At 46.2% G+C, this 17,947-nt stretch overlaps 1 protein-coding gene across 17 annotated transcripts in view; it reads left to right on the top strand.

Moving 5' to 3' along the window:
* Nucleotides 1–1,929: 1,929 nt before the first annotated feature.
* Nucleotides 1,930–17,947, top strand: part of CARD19 (caspase recruitment domain family member 19) — a 64,938-nt gene continuing 48,920 nt past the window's right edge. For 9 of the 17 annotated variants that reach the window (XR_012675114.1, XM_075159470.1, XM_075159476.1 and 6 more), the window contains exons 1-3: nucleotides 9,894–10,245; nucleotides 12,973–13,115; nucleotides 15,031–15,184. Coding sequence is in view for 16 of the 17 variants with exons in the window: in XM_075159470.1 (XP_075015571.1) it covers nucleotides 9,909–10,245; nucleotides 12,973–13,115; nucleotides 15,031–15,184 (634 nt within the window). In the remaining variant the exon portion in view is untranslated. The other 8 variants (XM_075159479.1, XM_075159481.1, XM_075159469.1 and 5 more) reach the window with 8 other exon arrangements.

Raw genomic sequence — 17,947 nt, 5'->3', positions numbered from 1 at the left:
TGTTTGAAATATCCTCGGGACTTGTTTCACCTCATCTTGGGCTCATTTCCCCACAAGAAACAGCTTGACAAGTCAGCCCACAGGCAAGAGCCGGATAACGACCTGCACCAGGCGTAAAGCGAGGTTCCTCTATGACATTTTAATAAACCCTTGCTGTGGGGTGGAGCAGTACCTTTCAGATTTAGGGTGGTATTTTGAGTTACACCTCATAACGCATGACTCTATGTAAACTCTGATCAAATGCCGTTCCCCTGAAAGTGCTACAATGAGCCTCATTTATTTCTTCCTTCAGTAACACGAGGAGGTGATATTTTCTACATATTTTTTAAGGACTGTTATGAAGAGAGAGCTAATTGACAGAGCCAGCGTTGAAAGGTTCTTGCGTAATTATTCCCCAACCAATAGCCATTTCTATTGTCACTGCACCCAGAACGTTATCAGCTGGTGGAACACTGTATGGTCCCCAGCACCCTGCACGTCAAGATGCTTCAAAAGCCAGTCTCCATTCCTGGTAGCTAATGCTAATGCAGTGGTGGAAACACGGAGCTCCTCTGGCACAGCAGCAAGCGAGGCAGTGAGAGTTCATCTGGTGTAAAGCAGAGCAGAAGCAGCTTGTTCCCTGGATCCCTGATGCTACCCTGAAGCGTGTGTGTGTTCAGACTGCTCATGTGTTTCAAGGTCAAGGTTATATGGAAATGCTCACAGTAGTCTTTCCCACAGGAGGTATGTTGCATCTATGAGCTGGAGTCTGCAGTGGCTTCTAATCCATGCCCAGATGCTGGCCTTTATTTCATAAAGCCCGTGGGTTGCACGCTGGCTGCACACCATCCTTTCTGTCCTTCCTGGCCCGTGGTGGTCAGGTGAGGCACTGAGCTGGCGGGGTGATGACCTCCATGTGAGGACACTATAGACAAAGTGGCTTTGTTCTCTCCTTGGAGCTCTGCTCAATCATCTCAGTTGGCCAAATCTGTCAGCTGTTTATTTATACACCTATTTTAAGGGGAGGATGCTCAAATGGCTTTATTTGCTTTCTGTCTTCAAAGAATTTCAATGTTTTGGGTTTTTCTAGGAAAAAATATAATTACTTGAGTATTTTTTCTCGCATGTATAATTTGATTTGTACTTTACAAGGGATTGTACTTTACAAGCTATGTGCGGTTTTGAACATGTATGTGAAACAGGCTGTTCATTATCCCACATACAACCTACCAGCCAACACAGTAACTTCGGCAATATTTATCAAGATGATTTATGATCAGTATACAAGGGCTTATTCTATACACTGACTTTTCCATTGTGCCAGGAACAAGAGGTACTCAACTTTTCCATTATCTGCATCATCTTCTTGTTTTACTAACGCCGTCAAAATTTCCAAGGATAGGGTGTCATGCAGCAGAATCGGGGTGCATGTAATTCACTCATATAATGAACACAAGAAGTTAAAACTGACCAGGGATTTCCAGACCTGTGGATGCTCCAGGCTATGTTTTTACCCAAGTCAGTTCTGTTCACATCTAATCGTTCGGCTTAGCTGGTTGAGAAGAAAGAGCTGAGAACTTGCAGCACAGCTGCTGCTTTTGTGTTTGGAGCCAGGGAATTGTTTTTCTTCATCTCCTTTTAACCAATGAAGAAATAAAAGGTGATTATACCAATAATAATACTATGACTATACAAATAAGGCTAGAAAATTCTATATGCAAAGCAATCTTAGAAATTATTAGGGAAAAAAAAAAAATCCCCTAACTTTGAGTAAACAAACATCTCGGTTTTCAGAGCTGATGACTCGTCCCTTAGAATCAGCAGCAAACTGCCGCTGGCTCCCCGGAGCGAGGGAGCAGCCCGGCATTCGCACCGCCGGGCCTGTGCTCCCGGCAGCCGCGACCCGCGCAGCCGGAGGCCTCAGCCGCTGTGCGCAGCCGGACCCGCTCCCTCCCGGTTTACTTTCGCTTCTCTGACTCGCCAGTGACCTCTGCTCGCCCGAGGAGGACCGCGCTCCGGCTGCCACGCTGCACGTCTACCGGGCACAGCACAAAGCCGGGAAGCCTATGGATGATGTTCTACAAGACCTGTAAGTGCGTAGTTGTAACGAGGAACTTGGGCAAAATGAGCGGTCTGAAAAGTCCGAAACCGCAGGAAGAAAAGTGCGCAGCCAGGAGGGGCAGCGGCTCTGGCGGGAGTGGCCAGCCAGGGGCTGCCGTCCCATTTTTTTTCCTTCTTAGAGTCTGTTTTTATAAATTATTAGCTAAAACTTGCTGAAGGGAGCTTAGTGTGTAATCTGAGCTTTTAAGAAGTATTTCATTGTATTTTCTTAAACACAAAGAAATACTTTGTTAAAGGAACTGCCTGCACTATCTGGATTTAATTTGTTCCTAAAGAGATCCAGCCCTCTTCAGCTGTGGGAAAATAAGAAACCATATTGTGATTTAACAATTAACAGATAAAACAAGAAAACACTACATGCCGATGCTGCCAGGACAAGAGTAATATTTAGTAAATCAAATAATTCACTCAAATAAACAAATCAGTTGGCTTAGCAGGGGGGGAACAGCAATGGCTTTTGAGATCAGCTAACCAGGAAATCCATCTGCTGTCCCTTAGACAGGGAAATAAAACATTGCAGGGCAGGTCACTTAGCTTAGCCACTAAATTAGGAGATAGAAATCTGAAATGAATCACGGAGTTTCGGAAACGAGTTGGGCTCTATCGAGGCCGTCAGCAGGAAGTGAGGGCTTTGCAGAGTGCCGCTCGGTCTGTGAGCAGTTTGAAAACCAGCATTACTCGCCTCAAAGAGCGTAAGGGTTTCGTAGCGCCGTCTGCATACGGCTCATCGCTGTTACCGGTACCGAGCGTGTGTCCTCCCTCTCCGGCTCTGCTCTTTGAATGTCACGGCTCATGCCGTGGGAGGGGATTTGGTGGCCCAGCTCCTGCCAAGTATGTGCCTCCCCACGGACGAGCCCCATCGTGCGGACGGGTGTCCCCCTCCACTGCCGCAGCCGTGTGGCCCCCCGAGGACCTGCCTTTCCGAGGCAAACCTAACAGCCATAGAGCTGCAGAAGTCTTGCATGCCATGGGCATGAGGAGGAGATATATTTAACCCTTGATTCTTGTATCGTTATCCGAGTCTACAGGGCAAAAATAATCTCCAGGCAATGTGGCACGGTACACCACAGCAGTCCTGAATGATTGACTTTCATTTCCATTTCACTCACAGTGCTCGGAAACACTGTCTGCTAAAAAAGGTTTAAGATTTATATTAGAGATTTCAGTCTATGTCACATTAAGATGACCAGGTTTTCAGTTTTGTGGTTTAGATTCTGGTAGCGATTCCAGGGAAACTTTTTAGCAGAGCACAAAATGCTGTGAATTCACAACAGTATAAAATTTGTCTCCATGTGCAATAACAATAATTTAAAAATCTATTTTCATGCTGTTCAGAAGATCTGGATTCCTGAGGGTAAATGGAATAAACTCAGGATGCTTAAACTCTATTCATCTTCCCAAGGACACGCACCATAAATGTCACAGCGTTTGATAATACTAAAAATATTTCAATTAGATTTTTTTTTCCCATGTTCTTACACTTTCTAGAGATAAGGAAGCTGCTTTCATTTGTAGTACGGCGGTATAGACCAACATTTTCAAGAGTAAATGTGGGGATTTAGGTTTCTTTCTCATTTGTTGATGGAGGTGCATATAATCCCGTGAGTTACAGCAGTTCTGGCTGTGCTCACCAGGAAGGTCTCCGCGATGAGCTCCTCGGAGCACAGAGCGCGCAGGTGTGTGCGATGTGGGGGGGGATGCCGCTCTCTTTGGAGAAACTCCACCCTGGCAGGGAAGGCCAGACACTGAAACAAAGGCGAGAGTATCAGAGAAAGAAATTATCCGGAAGAAAGCTTCAGGACTGTGTGCCAGCTGAAATCCTGCCCCAGGACATGTAGGAACGCCCCACAGGCCCACGCACCATCTCTGGGGCTGTGCTGGCTATGACACTTCCTCCGTGAGACCACCAAGTGGCAGCACTCGCGAACTTCCAGCTAATTCTCTTTTTTCATTTTTTTTTAACTCCCAGGCTAGCTTGAGATGTCTTTTGTAAGGGTCCACAGCGTGTATCCAAGCGCAAAGTCAAGTCCTCACTAAATCCTTTCTTACCTCCTCTTTGGCAACTCGTGCCTACCCCGTAGGCTTCAAAGTCCCGGCCTGTCAGTTGGGACACGCTGACTTCCAGCTTCAGCGCTACACGTTCCCTCAAAGCAAGGGGCTGTACGTTTTATTATCTCTCCGTTTAACCAGTCCCGATATATTGGCATAGCTCTTCCACGCGTTTGGGTTAAGACGGCACGGCGGCAAAACAGGGCAAACCTTTCAGGATCTCGCGGACCAGTGGTCATCCACACCATTAATGGTTTTGTTTCCTGGGTAAGGGTGTGTCTTGGTGCTCGGGGACTTGCCACTTAAGAGAAGCAAACTGTTTTAACAAGAGGAGTGTGTGAGAGGGCAGTCGTGTGGTTGGAGCATTTTATGTACCAGTCCGGAGGCAGCTTTGCCTGCTGTGATTTTAATCCCTCTGGAAGATTGCTGTCCCTCTTCAACATAAACATTTTCTTCAGGGTTTCAGCACAAGTCATAATTGCAAATCACCCTGTGTCTTTGCCATACTAGAAATCCGCCCTTTCCAATAAGTTATAAAAATACCAGATTTTGCAGTAAAAAAAAGTCTGCAGTAATAAATAATGTATCCCTTTCCTTATCACAATTTGCAAAGCTAAGTTCAGCCTTGCTCCTCTGCAGCATTTATACCTAGGAAAGCATATTGTCCTCCGAACCTCGCTGGGTAATTAAATGCTGATGAAATTTTGTGCTAACGGGAGTCTTTAAAATGCACAGATTTCCTTGTACTTCTTCCCTCATGAAGTTAATATATCCCAATTAATTAGATGCTTCACTGAAAGCTTTTCTTTGATTGAAGAGAGGTTGTCCCTGCTCCTCGGACTGGAATAACTGTCAAATTTGCCTCGCACATCGTAGCCGCATTTAAACAAATGTGTACAGCGCTGCGGCACACGAAAAAAATAGAAATTGTGTAGGGATATGATGAAAGTGTAGACATGGTATCCCGAACACTTAAATTACTCGTGGAAAAGTACACCGCGGCATTACTAACGATGCAATTAAGTGCTTCAAACCCGACAGCTGTGCAGGCGTAAATCCGTACTGCCACACGCTCGGCGCGCCGGGTGGCCGGAGAAGCGCGGCCCTTGCCCGTGAACGCCGGTTACCCCTCGAGGCTGCCAAGGCGATGGGGGAGACGGCGCGGGCGCGCCCCGGGCAGCCGCGGGCTCTGCGCCTCCGGCAGCGCCTGCTCCGGGCCCGGGAGGCGCCGCCCCGGCAGGCCGCACCGCCCCGCAGGCCGCACCCGCCCGGCCCCGGCCCGGCCCCGCCGCCGCCCCCAGCAGGAAGGCCCGCAGCCCGCCGGCGGGCCGGGCAGGGCCGGGGCCGCCATGGCCGGTGAGTGCGGGGCGGGGAGAGCCCGGGGGGCGCGCGGGGGCTCCGCCGGCGGGGCCGCCTCAGCTCCGGGGGGCCGCGGCTGGCGCCGCTCGGCTGCTGCCGCGCGTTTCGGTGCCTTCAGCGCTGGGGAGGGCTTGCGTGCGTGAGTCGTGGCTCGCCCGTGGGTCCCCGCGAGGGGGGAGCCGCCCCACGGGTGACGCTGGCGGCTGGCAGCGCGGCGTAACCCCCGGTGCCGGGGAGCGGGCGCCGCCCGGCCCTGCCGCCTCTGGCCTCGGCGCCGGCCCTGGGCAGCGCCGCAGCGGCAGGCCTGAGAGCGGGGCCCAGCGCCGGGGGCCCGGGGCAGGCGGCTGGTTCCGCAGCGGCGGGCGGGAGCCGGCTCGGGGGCTGGCGGCCCGCAGGTGCAGCCCGGCGGGGCGCGGCGGGTCTGCCGCCGGGCCCTCGGCGCTGCGCCGGATTCCGCACCGCGGCGGGCGGGCGGCGCCTGGCGGGGGACAGGGGCCTGCGGCTTGTGCCCAGCCGCCCCCTCCGCCCGCTCGGGTCCTGCCTCTGCCCCGGGGGGCACGCAGGCTTTCCTGGACTCCCGAGGGCCCCCTGGCTGTAGCCTTCGCACGAAGCTTGGAGGACTGGGAGTGTGTGTAAACGAATGTCACACTCGAGTGTCGAGAGCATTTTAATATTTTGCTCACTGTTTTATTATTTTTTCTCTTCTATTTTTAAAAGATATTTCAGATAAAGATGAGTTACTGAACTCTACAACTCCCTGAAAGGAGGTTGTAGCGAGGCGGGGGTCGGTCTCTTCTCCCAAGTAACAAGCGACAGGACAAGAGGAAACGGCCTCAAGTTGCACCAGGGGAGGTTTAGATTGGGTATTAGGAAAAATTTCTTCACCGAAAGGGTTGTCAAGTGTTGGAGCAGGCTGCCCGGGGAAGTGCTTGAGTCACCATCCCTGGAGGCATTTACAAGACCTGTAGATGTGGTGCTTAGGGACATGGTTTAGTGGTGGACTTGGCAGCGTTAGGTTAACGGTTGGACTCGATGATCTGAAAGGTCTTTTCCAACGATTCTATGTTTCTATGACTTGCTGTCAAAGACTCTTGACTTCTGGTTACTTCCTTGCCAGTAAAACCAGCATGTGGCAGTGGGGGAGTGCGGCTGGGGAGGCTGGCACGTCGTCTTTCACCTCTGTATCGCCACTTCCAGCCCAGAGGAGCAGACCAGTTGCTCTTCATCGGAGGTGCATTTGGTGACCAGTGCAATCTGATCATCTCAGACCATTCCTCTGCAGCCAGATTCCTTCTCAAATCCTCAGCATCCCTTTCTTGGGCTCTTGAAGGGGAAGAGCCAAAAACTAAATTAGTGTTAAGCTAGCATTTTGTTGAGGGAGACTTTTCAGCTCTTTCCTGAGATGCTTCAGCAGGGAGTTTGCGTGGACACGTACAAATGGCAGGTCACGTGCCTTCAAGGTTTTGGTTGTCAGCTTGCCTTCATGAAGTTTGTGAAAATCATCCAGGAGTTTTACAGGAAGCTGCAACTTGTGTTTGCATTGCAGAGCAGATACCATTGAGGTTTCTGGAATGGATGTTTGCAAGTTATGTGTGGTGTTACGGAGAATGCCAGAAAGATGTGTTGGGTTTTGTGTCTGTTGTATTTAAATTTATCTGCTTGTGATGATCCTGTCTGTTTGCTTGGTAAATTGAAGGAGGCTTTTAAAGGGAAAACAAACAAAAGATGAAACCATAATAAAGTGTCGTGGTTTAGCCCCAGCCAGCAACTAAGCACCACACAGCCGCTTGCTCAACCCCCATCTCCTTCAGTGGGATGGGGGAGAGAATCGGAAGAGTAAAAGTGAGAACACTTGTGGGTTGAGACAAGAACATTTTAATAATTGAAATAAAATATAATAATAATAATAATAATAATAATAATAATAATAAAAAAATTGTAATGAAAAGGAAAATAACACAGAGAGAGAGAAATAAAACCCAAGAGAGACAAGTGATGCAAATGAAAAACAATTGCTCACCACCAACCGACCGATGCCCAGCCTGTCCCCAAGCAGCGGCCCCCCCCGCCCTGGCCAACTCCCCCCAGTTTTTTGTTCAGCATGACATCACATGGTATGCAATATCCCTTTGGCCAGTTTGGGTCAGCTGTCCTGGCTGTGTGCCCTCCCGGCTTCTTGTGCACCCCCCACCTTCTCGCTGGCAGGCCAGTGTGAGAAGCTGAAAAGTCCTTGACTGTCAGCAACAACTAAAACATCAGTGTGTTATCAACATTATTCTCGTACTAAATCTAGAACACAGCACTACACCAGCTACTAGAAAAAAAATTAACTCTATCCCAGCCGAAACCAGGACATAAAGATACAGTGGTGTCAGAGACAGTATCGAGAGTCCTCATGTAAATATTGGTGGAGTTATTAATTGGAAAGGTCTGCTTGGCAGCATTTATGCGCCCCGGGCCCAAGCATGGATGAGAGCGGTTCCGTGTCGCAGCGTAGCGCGGGGGGGCCGATGGCAGCCTAAGAATTTGAAATGCAGCTGGATTTATTCATTTCCTGTGATAAACATGAGGTGGCAATGCAGACCCCAGCCTAAGGTGGCAGGTCCCTGGGGCCATGGGGTTTTATCCGGAAGGTCAGCGAAAGTAGATCGTAGAGGAGCGTATGCAGGGGAGTGCAGAGACAAAAACCCATTTGATATTCCTTGTACAGAAAACAACATGGGGTCTTTCATGATAAGAATAATTAAGCAGAATCAAAATTACAAAGGGGTTTTTGACAGCCACTATAACCTGAAGTTATGTTTTGTGTTATCAGTGCCTTGTGCCAGGGGCTAGTGACACCTTTCAGGGACCAGACGCCTCACCCCAGGCGTATGGAGCAAGAGGGCCAACGCCACAGCGCTTGTCTGACCTCCTGGCTGCTGCCAGGGTCTGGCGTGCCAGTGCCTAGCTTAGGAGTTGTCTCTGAAAACTCTCTGCAAACACACTCTGCTATTAAATTAGGAAGAGCTTTGGGAAGGGTGGCTCTGTCGCCCTTGACATTCTTCCTGCAGGTGCTGTAGAAGACAGTCTGGCATGTTACGGTCGCGTATGATCAGTTTTTTTATGAGCCTTTTTACTTCCAAAAGCAGAATATATTTCAGCAGCCTTAAAATGCCAGCACTTAGTATAATGGCTGGGTCGTTCTGCAGCTATTGCCAGAAATCCTAATTGCCCGTTCGGAAGGAAGAATAGAGATGTGTCATTTTATGAAGGGTTGCAGTGGGGGTGATTTTTACCTGCAGGTGAAAAATGATGAGCGTTTTGCTTTGTTACTGTCATTTGCTGCTTGCACTTTTATCATCACTGATTTTATGTATTTTATTCTCTGTTTGAGGAGCTGCTGGCTACAAATAACCAGCTTGCTTTTCTCCGATATCTCTTAATTGTACGCGTACTTCCCTTCCTTCCGTGTGTGTGGTCAGGTGCAGGCTGTGTACGTTAGCGTGGTGTGCACGTGCTGTATGCCAGAGGCCTTTTGTATTTTGGGTGAGAGAAAAAAGCAGTCGTGTATGATGTGTCATGGGCTTATAGTAATTATAAGTCAGTAACATGAAATTACGTTTTCTTCTCAGCTGTCAAAGACAGTTCCTGAGTTTCCTGTCTGTCTCTTTAACAAGTTTATATTTCCTCTGAGTAAGGAAAATACCGACCTTTTTTTAAGCAACCTTTAGGTCAGCTTCAGTGCCGTGGTATCCAATCTCAGCTGCATTTGCTGCCTCTCTTCAGTGAGGCTGAGCTCAGCCCACTGCCAACCTCCAGCTCTGTCGAAGCCTGCAGACCCCTCCGCTGCAGCTGCTTGCCCAAGCAAACCTGCGGCTGGGTCCAAAGCCTGTGGACAGGATTAAGCCCAGTTTGGTTAATGGTCTAGTGGAGGAGAAGGTGTAACTGCAGTAATATCAAATTACAAATTTGGAGTTAGCGCAGTCTGAGGGCGTTAAAATGCCTGGCAGTGCCACGCCTGTGCTGTAAGCTGTGGCTAATGACCCCGTCTCCCGATTTTGTTGCTCTGAACTAACAGCATGACTGTCCTTTTAATGCTGGGGTGACTCCTGCTTAAAAAAAAGTCGTCTTAGCGTAAAGATTTTCAATTTTCCTTGCAATAACTCTCATCTCTTTGAGGCAGTGAGATAAAAGGTGGATATGCAAAATATCCCAAACAACCGCTCCCTAAATTCTCAAGAGCTGACAGCACATCAGTAGCCTTGTTGCAGTTGTGAAGTTGCCTGGTTTGGGGTTTCTCTTATTTTAAAATGGGCATGTTCAGTATTAAAAAGCTGCTGCTCGTGAGCAGTGATTATAAAACTTCATAGCACGGTCATGTTTGTACACCCACTAACGTGGGCCATGACTGGCAGTGCATGGGAGCAAGTCCATGCCGTAACAAAGCTGCTGGAGCTCCTGGGGCAAACTGGGCCCAGGAGCATTGCGTGGTGGCTTCAAATGCACACGTGTGCTTTCCAGATATCCTTATCGCTCCCAAGCAGGGTGCCACGTTCCAGCCACTAGGATTGGTGGGGCTTTTCTTGTTTGTTTTCTTTAAATTTAGTGGCTGGAGCACAATTCTGCACTGGTGGGTGGTGGTGGTGGGAAGTTTCACTTCTCTGTTCTACCAGAAGCCTGAAGGCAGTTCCTTGTGTGGTTTGGGCAGAGATTTCTCAGAGTTAGAGGAGAGAGGAAAGATTTCGGAAGAGAGAGGTGAGATACTGGAAGTTACTTCTGCTCTGCTTTTATTGAGCTAGTGTTGAGCTTGATAACCACTCTTCAAGAAATTTTAAACCTTGCACCCCATCCTAAATACTCAACTGAAGTAATTTGGAGGAGGTGAAGGTGCAGGCAGGTGAAACGTCTCTGTGGGAATGGGGAGGGAGCAGAGTGCTTCTTAAAAATGGAGCATCCCATAGGATGGGAGAAGCATCTTGCAGATGCCTGAGCCAGGTGTAAGACCTGTCCTTGGCAGGCAGAGTTTAGCAGTAGCCAGAGGGGCCAAGAGCATCATCTCCTTCTCTTCTCCTGCCTTTTGGCTTAGATGGGAAGAACATATAGCCACCCCTGACACCTCAGAGGGCTTATGCCCTGTAATAAGGTGCACCAGCGCGCAGGTTTCAGATGGCAGCAAAAAGCCCTTGGTAATACTGGTGATGGTTTAATGAGTGTGTGTAAATGAAAAGTGCCACGAGGACATGAAGTGCTCCTGTCTGCGCAGAAAATGATCTTGACTTAAACGCGATCTTCAATTGGTCACAGTTAACTTCTCTGGTGTAATTGCTGCTAATATACTTCTGCGTGCTGCCTGTGCGGGGATCGGTAATGAGAAAGCAGCAAGAGAGCAAGAAGCAGGGAAGGAGATGACGCTTTGAGCCTGCTTTTATTTTACTTTATATACTCATTGTGCCGGATCCTTGCCGTGTTTAGCGCTTGCTGTGGTTCGTTGTTTGAATATCACAGTGCTATTTGAAGTTTAATTGCTCTGCTAGATGTAAGACTCTAGTTGTATGTTTGTTTTTTGTAAGTTTGCAGAAGGTACAGAGTTGTTGCTGACACTGAGAGTCACTACAAATCACGTAGCTGAAGCAGAAAAAGGAGGAGGAAGCTGCACTATGGCACTTCATTCCCCAAAAAGTATTTGCATGAACAGACAGAACTTCACAGTCTCCTGGTCCTTGCCTCAGCCTTTTGTGCATGCCAATGAGTTGATCTGAAGAGAAGTTTGATCTCAGCCGTGAATCAGATAACATGGAACTTCTTGCAACAAAAGGGAGTTGCACAGCGAGTATGTCAGGGCAGTACGTTTCTGACAGTACACTAAAAAGCTACCTTGAGAGTGAGCCTTTGAAAACCGAGGCATTAGAAACACATGGAAGAATTCCACAATGCCTGTAGAATTGCAGCTCTCTATGCAGTATCAATAGCTGTGTGTTCTTGTTTGAATGGGAGTGACACTGGCACTGGAGAAGTTATTAGTGCGTGATGGTTGCACTGGAGGTTTTCCTGAAGCCTTTCCTGTAAACACTGTTAGTGCTACACAGAATCAAAAAAAGGACATGGTATAGAAAGGGCAAGGGCTGTGCAGAGGTGTAGTGCATCGTGCCAAAGTTTTCTGGCTCTTTTCCTTCATTTTTTTGTTTATCTTCTCTAAATTGGGGGGCAGAAAGGGCTGAGGGTTATATATTTTCTGGTAGCCAAAATATCATAAAACCTATGCATTTGGTTTAAACGGGGAATGTGCTGGGGGTGTGGTGGGGGTGGCAGTGTTGTGTTTTTGTTTTCTGTGCTGCTTGGTTATAAAGTGCTGTGCTGACATTTTAACACTTATTTCAGACACGGTCATAGACATTCTCTTTCTAAATCTGATAAGGGCACAGTAACCCGTGGAACCAGTCTGTGCCTGTATCTTAATCTAGGGACTATAGACAAGCAGCTATAGGGAAAGCTATGCTCCTGCAAAATCCATTGCTGTCAAATTGGAAATGGTGCCTAAATTAACAGCAAGTCTGGATTTGTGTATTTGCTGAGGTTTTGGTAAATAGAAAAAGATGCGTTTTATTTGTAAGGGTATTCAAGTGTACTTCATGGTAAAAGTGTACTGCTTTTTGACTGCCCTTTCTCCCCACTCCCGTCTGAAGCGAAGATAGAAGTCCTTCCCTAAAAACTTCACGGCTCTTTGGCAGAGATGCTGCTCCTGATGTTCCAGTTCTGTTTCAGTCTGGGCAGTTTCCGCTGGGCAAGTTGCTGAAGTCTCTCGTTAGACAAAAGGCAGCAATAAGCTCTTGGAGGGTTGGGTGATGTTAGGGCCAGATCACTCCAGCTCAGTCAGCCCCCTGCTCTGCCTGGCCCCTTCTCTGCACCCCGCCCACCCCATGCCAGGCTGTGCTGCAGCCCTCGGGTGCTAAGCGGCAGGCAAAGACCAGCCCTGTGCTGTGTACCAGTATCAGTAATGTACATGACTGGAAGCCAAATTTATGTCCTTTTACTGTTCTACATCAGCGAGAACCTCTCTCTCTGAAATACATATTTACATCAAAAAATTTATAAAACACATTAGTTTTAAACTCCATAATCTGACTTCATAAATGACACAAAATTTATCTTCAGTGATTTAACAGCTTTAGGACTGTATTTGATTAAATATCCGTCAGTGCTTGACATCTAAATAATTTAGAACCTTCTCCCTTTGGAAAGAGAGAGGCAGCACGAGTGACCAGCCAGGAGTTCAGACGTGTGTAATTTTAAGTGGATGGGTCTTTGAAAGCACGTGGCTATGTTGTGTTTCCCTAATAGATAGTTCAACTTTCTCCAATTACGTGGTGGTGCTAATTTCATTTTAGCTATTTAACCAGTGTTAGGAAAATGAAATTTACAGAATTTAAAAATGGCTTGCTGATTAACTGCTGTGGTTTGTTCTTTGTATGTTTTTATCTCTAGATCAGTCGTATTGTCATCGGCTGCAACACGACATGTATTTTCTTACAAGCAATAGCCGACTGAACGAGCAAGTGGTTGATAAAATTATTCTTCAGCTTAACAGAGTCTACCCGCAAATTCTTACCAATGCAGAAGCAGAAAAGGTAATTTGATAAATTTTGCTGTATCTCTGAATGTCGCATTGTTTTTGCGGGTCAGTAGCTCAGCTGCCCTCTTCCCGACTTGGCTCTTGGTGCCACACGCAGCCAGTCTTCCTCGCCTCTTACGTGCTGACCAGTTGTATCTGGGCTCTCGTATCAGAGGAGAAGTCACAGGGCTGGCACGTTCCCTGTGCCAAGTGGTTATGGGAGGGGGCACTCTCTTCAGCAGCCGCTTAATGCCACGGTCCCTGCCGCGACGTCTGGCGCCGTGCGTGCAGAAGCACACTGTCTTAAAACCACTCCGTGGGCAGGATCGCACCCATCGTGTGACCAAACGCCCTGCACGCCTGCCTCCTCAGGCGAGTCAGTGTGGAGTGTCGTGTCAGGTGATCTGTGCTGCATCCGCCTGTGTCCACAAAATCGTCTACAGTAGCTTAATCGGTGTTAGTTGCTGATTAATGTGATTAATAACTCTGAGTATTGGTAGAGGAGGGGGGCGTTAGTCCCACCTATAAGTGTGGGAGCTGTGGGAAGTGAGTGGAGTTAGTAACATCTTCCAGAGGTGCTGCTATGTATGGAGGAAGGCCGCCCTCCCTGGCATGAAGCTTTCAAAAATGGGTACCTGTTTTTAGGGAGAAAGATCTTTTAAACTTGTGTGGAGTGAAAGTTAAAGTCAATTAAAAGCTTCCCAGATCCTACTTAGAACAGTTTGTGCTTGCCCTCGGCTGACTTCATTGTCTGCACAAGGCTCGGGGTTTTGCCATATCAATATTTTAACATTAGGAAAAATAGCTCTAATTCTGTCATAATCAAACTCCATGGGAAGGAATAGTGTTTTGGTGGTGTAGATCAGTGCTAGATCATCAGCTGAGCCAGTCTAGCCACTCGGTTATGTGACATGCACAATTAAAGATCATCTCATTCCCTCAAGAGCTTCAAAGTAAATGCATAACGAATCTGTGAAACATAATTTCTGCACTTAGCAGACAGAAATGAACTGCTTTCTCATAGGTCCAGGCAAGTTGCTGTCAACTGTATTGAGTGTTTAGGAAGCTTACCATCTCAGCGGTATCTGGTAGACCGTATGGGAATTTTGTCAGAATAAGGAGTGTTGTATAAGGTATGTTGTATTCCTGTCCCCCTAGAGCAGGAATTGATCTTAACTAAGTGTACTGCAAATGTTATCTGCTGTACTGATCTGAAATACAATGCTTTGCTGAGAATGGCTTTGGACATTTTCCAAATAAGCTGAAATCAGTTTGATGTGTGTAAGGCTAGGTACGCGTTTTCATTCTCTTCGTAAGGTCTCCTAATATTCATCACATTTTGGACTACAGAAAAAAAGTACTTTCTTCTGCAACTGCTTGCCATGTTGCCTGAGTGATGAGAATTTGTACATGTTGCACTGGGTACCCAGCGGTTAATTGTGCTGGTAACAATGAAACATGTAATCTTGGGATGATGAACACTCCAATATTGGGACTAATATAAGCAGTATAATGCGTGATCATTACTAGGCAACTAAGGTAAAACTTGAAAACATGAAACTTTACTATAAGATTTGTTGGTATTTTCTATCAATAGCCGTCAGAATCAAATTGTAGAATAGCAAGTACCATGTTAGCTTGAATGCAGAGAAAACATCAAACGCAGAGTAGCTGTCACTTTATCAGGACAGAAAAAAGAATGAGGGAAGGCAGAGGCAATATGCTCTCCATCAAGCAGTGCTGACCAGATGGAGCTCAGTGTCTTGAAGACTGCTGTGCAATGCATGTCCTTTTTAGGTTCCCCTCATTGTTTTGGCCCATTCTTTTAGCAAATATAAAACAAGCTCCATATCTTCACATACGGTAAAGTGATGTAAAATTGATCTCCAGCTGTTGTAATCTCTCTTCTGATGAGTGCTTTTCTCTTACAGTTCAGGAATCCAAGGGCATCACTCCATACCAGACTTTCGGATCTGATAAAGCACCTTCAAAAGAAAGGAGACAGACACTGTCAAGAGTTTTACAGGGCTCTACAGATCAATGCTGAACAGCTGTATAATGACCTGCCAAGCAGGAAAATCTTGAGTAAGTTGATTTGTAAGTTGATTGAGTTGTGGATTTCCTCATCACTGTATTATAAAACCTCATTCAGATGAGGTTTAGCTTATTTAAATAACCTGTTTAGGTTATTTCAATAACTTTTGGAGTATACATTAATTCCTTCTGACTGGAATTTTCCAAAAGCCATAAAGGGATTTAGCTGCATAGTTCTTGTTATTCGTGGACTAGTGTGGGCAGTCTAAAACTCTATGATTGTTTTGACATATGAAATATGTCGTTAAGACAGTTTAAGTGCATGTAAGACAGCGATATAACTTGTATGAAGTACAATTTCTCTTTTCATAACCATTGCTTCTTAATAGGTTGTTTATTTCCTTTGTGTTCATTCTGACTTGTGGCACGTAAGAACATTACAAACCTCAAATTTGTTAAGCTCAAAACTCTGGTGGCCCAGAAGCTTGGTTTTCCCTCAATCCATAAATCTCCTGGTTGTGTCTAGTTTAACATGAAGCAAACGTTCATAGGCCCTTGCAATGATGAACTGTGATATTAATCACTTAGGACTTGTTTTGTGCAGCTGGCAGGCCTGACTGATGTCCATAAAGCTGCCCCCCAAATATACGTGTATGTGCTTCAGAAGGACTGAGGCTCAAACAGATTCGATTCTATACTGCAAAGGAGCTCATTTCTGTAAGGAAAAGTATCAAGCCTGACTTGCCAACCTGCGATAATGCTTGCTATGTGTTGGTGTTTCTTTTTTTTTTTCCCTGCCTAACGAACTGGAGAAAAGAACAATGTTCCAAATGGATGGGAAATACGTTCAGGCATCCTGCACACTGAAATAACTTGAGGAGCTTGAGGGAAAGCTCCCACGTTTAAGTTAATGAAGCTGCAAAGGGACCGCAGTTTAAGAAATCCTTATAAAGTATCTAACAGCATTAACGCTTCACTGGTCAATTGATTTCTAGTTGTAAGAAACTCCACAGTTAGGTGCCCAGGGAAATTTTAAACATGTGAGTCAAAACTCCAGGGAGATTCAAACCGTTACACCAAAAGTCCATAGGTTTAAAAAAAACAGTTAGACCTCTTTATTTCTGGAGTGAAAACAGCATGTAAAATTGTAATTACCTTTGAAGATACTGCATTGTCTAGCTTTGTTTTGCCTTTCATTTTGAAGGAAAAGCTTTGTATCTACCCAGCACAAATACGTACCAGTGGAAGACTTCACAGTTTTCCTGCCTGCACAGGGAGGCTGCAAAGTTACCCCAGCTCTCCATATCCCATACCCGAACCCTCTTGAACTGGGAAAGTCTGGGACCATCCCTGCCTCAGAATCTCGGATGAGCATGAATCTCTATTGATTCAGCGCGCAGCAGCTTTAAGGCAGTGCTTTTGATCTGATATTCACCTTGCAGAAGTCATGCCCTTTGAGGGAAAAGGCTCTTAAATCAAATAATCTTGGATCAATTGTTTTTACTTGGGTAGAGCTCAAGAGCAACAGGTTTTTCTGCCAGGCTGACTAGAAGGCAGCAGACAGCCTTTATTAATTAAGAGCAACTTAAGAAGTCTTAGTGTAGTCACTAAGAATAAAATTTCAAGAGTGTATTGATGGTTTAAGAGTTTAAGCTCTGTTAATGTTCAATAACGCTTACCTTCTACAAGCCGTTTCTGAAAATGTGTCTTAACACGCGTACACAGTAGCCACGGCCCGACTACGTCCCGTATCGGCGGTCTGAGTTCAGCTGGGCACTAGAAATAGCGTAGCTGTGACCAAGTTCATCCGTACCCGTAAAACTCGCATTGGAAGTGGTGCAGGTATTGCGAAGATGGACTCGTGCTGTTGCCACGCCTGGACAAACCAGCTGAAAGGAAACTTGCGTAGGGTGTCTGTGTGATGTTTTCACTTCTCGCTGGAGCACAAACGTGCTCGTCCTTGCACCTGATTGACGTGGTTACTTCTGAGAGCTTTTACTCGGGTAGCTACATGAGTAGGCAGGGTTAGGGCTTCTCATGTTCAGACTGCGCATAGCAAGTACATGTGCTAGAAGTGCTTCACGGAAAAAATAGATCTTTGTGGTGCCCCAAAACTGTTCTGCTGCTGTTGCATTATGCAAAGGGACTCCAGTAACCATCATAAGTCACTAAGTTCTCTGTATCTTGGTACGGTCTCTTATGTTACCATCCTCAGAATGATGAGAATAATTTAAATAACTGAGTTAAAATACTACTACATCGTGAGATTATATTGACTTGAGAAGGAAATAACGAGATAATTGTGTTAATATGTTTACTGCTTCTTATGAGTTCTGTGACTAAAACAAATGTCTGCATTCTGGATTGAATGGTCGATAAACATCTGTGCAGCATTTTAAGCTAAAACCGCGAACAATTTTATTCTTATTCTTCAGGAAAAGCTCCCTTTTCAATATGAGGTGTTATTTCTCATTTAAGGGAACTTGAACATTTTGAATATTAAAGGCATTATCCTTCGGACCTCTAACGTACAATTTTTATGTTACTCAAATGTTACTCACAGCAGTAGTTGTTAAATTTATCAAATTTAGCACAGAGCATTTACAGAATTGACAGTAGAATTTGTAAATGTGAGGAAAAAAGGGAATCCCTAACATGGGGACTTTGTTCTAAATGCTGCTTGACCTGAAACAAGCAGCATTATAAACACCTGGAGAAATTATTGGTGAGGACTGTGATGAACTATGGCCAGGACAGAGTTCTGTAATAGATTACATGCAGCTGTACATACGAAAAATGTTTTTTACAGAGGAA

This window comes from Calonectris borealis, chromosome 10 (genome assembly GCF_964195595.1).
Source record: "Calonectris borealis chromosome 10, bCalBor7.hap1.2, whole genome shotgun sequence".
Classification (NCBI taxonomy): Eukaryota; Metazoa; Chordata; class Aves; order Procellariiformes; family Procellariidae; genus Calonectris; species Calonectris borealis.
The sequence above is the reverse complement of the archived record's forward strand: the minus strand, read 5'-3'. Positions and strand labels throughout refer to the sequence as shown.